The sequence below is a fragment of the Octopus bimaculoides genome, chromosome 4 (genome assembly GCF_001194135.2).
Source record: "Octopus bimaculoides isolate UCB-OBI-ISO-001 chromosome 4, ASM119413v2, whole genome shotgun sequence".
Lineage (NCBI taxonomy): Eukaryota > Metazoa > Mollusca > Cephalopoda > Octopoda > Octopodidae > Octopus > Octopus bimaculoides.
Genome location: NC_068984.1, coordinates 24661019 through 24665865, shown reverse-complemented (window position 1 = coordinate 24665865; position 4847 = coordinate 24661019). Strand labels below are relative to the sequence as shown.

Sequence of the window (4847 nt, the reverse complement as noted above, 5' to 3'; positions counted from 1 at the left end):
CCTTTACATTTCGAGCCTATGCGCTTCAACAGAAAGGAATAAGAGAAAATAAACACAGAAAAGATAGGAAAAACTTGTGGATTTAGTGATCAGGCATGGCAGGTCATTAAGAATAAAATGTCCAGTTTTGAACGGAAAGCTTATTTTACTTTATCTCAACAAAAAGCAATGCAGTTAATCAAAGTATGCACCTAATCTCCTGCAACTCTTCTGGATGGTCTTCTTGTTTAAGTTGGTGAATGCTGCCATAATCCTTGCCTTTAGCTCATCTTTGGTGTTACAAGGAGTTTTGTTGACCTTTTGCTCAACTGTTCTCGACACATAATAATGAAGGGGGTTTCAGTCTGAAGAGTTAGGCAGCCAGATGTTAGGGATGATGTGGTCACAGAAATTGTTTGACAGCTATGATTGGGTTCTCCTGCTTGTGTGGCATGGTGCAGGGTCCTGCTGCCAAATGTAGGGTCTTCCAGCAGCCATCCTCTTAACCCAGGACAGCACTACTTCCTCCAGGCACTTGATGTAGGCCTCCGTGTTGAGTCTGAGACCATGTGGGAAGATGAATGGCACCATCATTAGTGATCACTCCAAACACCATGATGTTGACTGACTGTTTGATTTTTATCACTTCTGGCATGACTTTTATCACTCACAATAATTTTTATTAACAAGAATGAAAGCTCTCCCCTTCTCAGCCCCCAAAACTTATTAACAGAGCACTGACTATATATATTACATACATGAAAATCAATAAATGCACCCTTTTAAAGCCTGGCCCGGTTTCCCGGTTTCAATGGTGTATGTGTTCCCCAGCTGGACGGGACGCCAGTCTATCGCAGTGTTACTCATTTTTGCCAGCTGAGTGAAATGAAGTGTTTTGCTCAAGAACACGTCGCCCAGTCCAAGAATCGAAACCACAATCTTACGATCATGATGCTAACACCCTAACCACTAAGCTATGCACCTCCACATATTACATACATATTTAAATAAATTTCACTTCACAGAGACAATACCAATGGTCACTAAAGAGAGTTAGAATGTCATGACAATAGAGTTTAAACAGTAAGTTGATAATATTAATGGAAAAATTAGACAAGAGTTAAAAGATATGAGGAAAGTCAATTTTGATGACAACAGAATATGAAATTGTAAACAGCAATATTTTGAGAAGGATGATTGTTTGACAAAGATCTCAGTGGAAGATGTCATCATCGTCGTTTAATGTCAGCTTTCCATGCTGGCATGGGTTGGACTGTCGAGCCAGAAGGCTGCACCAGGCTCCAATCTGATCTGGCAAAATTTCTGCAGCTGGATGCCCTTCTTAATGCCAACCACTCTGAGAGTGTAGTGGGTGCTTTTACATGCCACCGGCACAAGGGCCAGTCAGGTGGTACTGGCAACGACCATGCTCAAATGGTGTTTTTTACGTGCCACCTGCACAGGTGCCAGTAAGGCCATGCTGGCAACAATCATGCTCGAATGGTGCTTTTTACATGCCACTGGCATAGGAGCCAGTCAGCGGCCCTGGCAACGATCACGCACAGATGGTGCTTTTATGCCTCTATTATATTCTGATTGATATTAATACTTTATAAGTGTATATCAACAGTTACCTATTTCACATAAACAAGAATTTGTATTAAAAAAACCTGTGGGATATATTTAGAAAATAATAAACTTACCTGAATTAAAATCACAATTAACAGCCGCAAAAGCGAAACTTTTATGTTTCACCATTTCATCTGCAGTTGTGAGAAATTCATTTTTAATCCGTTCACAGTTGGAGCATTTACTGACATGGAACGCCACAAAGACATGTGTGTTTTTAGATAATGTTTTCTGAAAGTTAGCTGCATTTGGGTTATAAGTGTTACTGGATGATGATGAGTGCCAATTATCTGCCAATGGGCTGAGAAAGAAAATATATCAGAAGTTATCATTAACAGACAATAATAATAATAAAAATATATTTAAAAAAATACATTTAAGGAAATCTTTAAGATACATGCTGAATGTATATATGTTTCGTTTAAACGTCCGCTTTCCATGCTAGCATGGGTTGGACGACTTGACTGAAGACTGGTGAAACCGGATGGCAACACCAGGCTCCAATCTAAATTTGGCAGAGTTTCTACAGCTGGATGCCCTTCCTAACGCCAACCACTCAGAGAGTGTAGTAGGTACTTTCACGTGTCACCTGCACGAAGGCCAGTCAGGCGATACTGGCAACGGCCACGCTCGAAACGGTGTCTTTTATGTGCCACCCGCACAAGCCAGTCCAGGGGCACTGGCAACGATCTCGCTCGAAAATCCTGTGATAAATAAATAAGAAAGGAACATATATCATAACAGCTGAATTATCTGTAGATGTTACCTTTGAAAACAATATCTGAATGTCCAACAAAAACAGAAGAAAACCCCATTAGTATCAGTTGAGTTCATGAAAAGATGTTTAATACAATTAAATTAGTAAGAGCATAATAAGCACAGCAAACAGAACTACTAAGAAATATCATGTAGAAAACTATCAAGAAATAAAATGAACACCTAAAGTTAGAGGAGACAATTTCACTTTACAGAACTTTCTGACCATTCATGTAGAATGAAGCCAACTGACATTCAGGGAAAAGTTCATCTCACAAAGCATAACAGATTCAACCTTTAAATGCATGGCTTTTAAATGAAAACTAACACACATGAAGTTAATGAAGCCAACAATGACATTTCTCAAGTATGAATGAGACAATTACTTTAACAAACATTTATCAAAGCCAAAGTAAACACATTTATATAGCAAACATTCATTACTCTTCAAACTAAAAAAGAACATTCAATAAATTCTGTACAAAATTTACAAAGATTAGGGAAGGATCACTAATTAAATTAATTTTCAAATAGCTTTGGTCCACTCCTACAGTTTTTCATCTTATCCAAAGTTATTGAAGATATGATTTATATTCAAGTAATATCTAACAACACTATGTAATAATTCTAGAGATGGTATAATTGTTTTGAACAAACTCTGCCTATTGCTTTCCTCTCTTACTCTAAGTTATAGCAAATATTATTTACAATGCAATAATGTATTCAACATTGCATGTTACATAGGTAAGAACTAGGTATAAGAATTTATGAATATCCTCCTTACACATTAACAACTGAGCTTTGAAAGGCAAAGTTAACTCGGCAAAATTAGAAATTAGAATGTCCAAGGGAAGTAACTAAATACTGCAAGACATTTTGCCACTCTACCAATTCTGCCATCCACAACTGTTGATGTTGTTAATAATAATGACAGTAATAATAATTCTTTCGACTACAAGCACAAAGCCTGAAATTTGGGGGAAGGAGGCTAGTCAATTACATCAACCCCAGTGCTCAACTGATACTTATTTTATTGACCCCGAAAGAATGAAAGGCAAAGTTGACCTTGGCAGGAGTTGAACTCAGTAAATAAAGATAAATGAAATGCTGCAAAGCATTTCATCTGACATGCAAATGATTCTGTCAGATACAAGACCAGCAATTTTGAGGGCAGACAAGTAGTTGATACCAGTGAACCAAGCATTTGACCGTACTTTATTTTATTGACTCTGGAGGAAAGAAAGGCAAAGTTGACCTCAGCAGGATTTGAACTCAGAACATAAAGAGCCAGAAAATAATACTGTAAAGCATTTTCTCTGGCACACGATTTTACCTGGCCAACAAATACACAAGGTCACTTTGAGGGACAGGAACAATTGATGAAAATTAACCCCAGAATATTAGTAGTATTTTACTGACCCCTAGTAAGATTTGAAAACAGCATTTAAAGGAACACAATACCACAAACCATTTTCACTACCACTACCTTTTAATAATCCTTTCTACTAAAGGCACAAGGTTTGAAATCTTATGGGGAGGGCACTAATCAATTACCTTGACCCCAGTATTTCACTGGTATTTAATTTATTGACCATGAAAGGCAAAGTCAACTTCAGCGGAATTTGAACTCAGAACATAAAGATAGATGAAATGCAGCAAAGCATTTTGCCAAGCATGCTAACAATTCAGCCAGCTTGCTACCTTAATCACCTTTTAAGTATATTCAGTAAACTTGTTGCTTCCGTATAAACATGAAATATATAAGCATGAACAATAACATGGAACAGCTGTAGGTAATTGTAATACATCTTATCAGAACTTAAAATAAGTATTAGTCTAGTGCTGGGGTTAACTTCCATCATTATCATCATCATAATAATCGTTTTAACATCCACTTCAACATATCAGGCCATGGAGGAGGGGGGGATATTACCTTCCATGGAAACAGGAATGGCTTAGCAACAAGAGATCCAGTCACAGAGGATCTGCCTCAATAGACTTTGTCCAGCTCATACAAACATGGGACAATGAACATTAAATCTATGATGATGTTTACTTGCTTATGACAGCCGATCAAAAGTGATAACAGTGTCAATCCAAGACATTTATCCTCCTCTACATCCAGTACATTGTTTTGCATGGGAGCAGATGTGGCTGTGGCTGACAAGACTGATATGATAAAGGCAGATCCTGTGGCACTGAGGGCACTGAAAGTGACTCCTTCAGTGCCCTCGGTTATGATGATTTTATATATATATATATATATTAAAAATAATACATTTCTAAATCTCTCAGAGAAACTTAAGCAGTAGTGATGCGATAAAGTAGTTGTATACTGCCAACTTAACGTGACAGTCCCAATAAGGGAATATACTACTGTTATTTAGCCCTAGGAAGCTGGACCACCTCCTGTCGGCCTTGACACATTTCCTGTGTCCTTATGTTTGCGAGGGGGAGACAAACTCCTCCTAGGCTAGGTGGAA

General features: G+C 37.9%; 1 protein-coding gene across 2 annotated transcripts in view; it reads right to left on the bottom strand.

Annotated features, from left to right (window-relative positions):
* Positions 1–1647: 1647 nt before the first annotated feature.
* The window catches only part of LOC106879394 (protein disulfide-isomerase A5), a 62539-nt gene continuing 59339 nt past the window's right edge, over positions 1648–4847 (bottom strand). For both annotated transcript variants that reach the window (XM_052966959.1, XM_052966960.1), the window contains exon 23: positions 1648–1909. In XM_052966959.1, the coding sequence (XP_052822919.1) occupies positions 1663–1909 (247 nt within the window). In that variant the 3' untranslated portion in view covers positions 1648–1662. The remainder of the gene's footprint in view (positions 1910–4847) is intronic.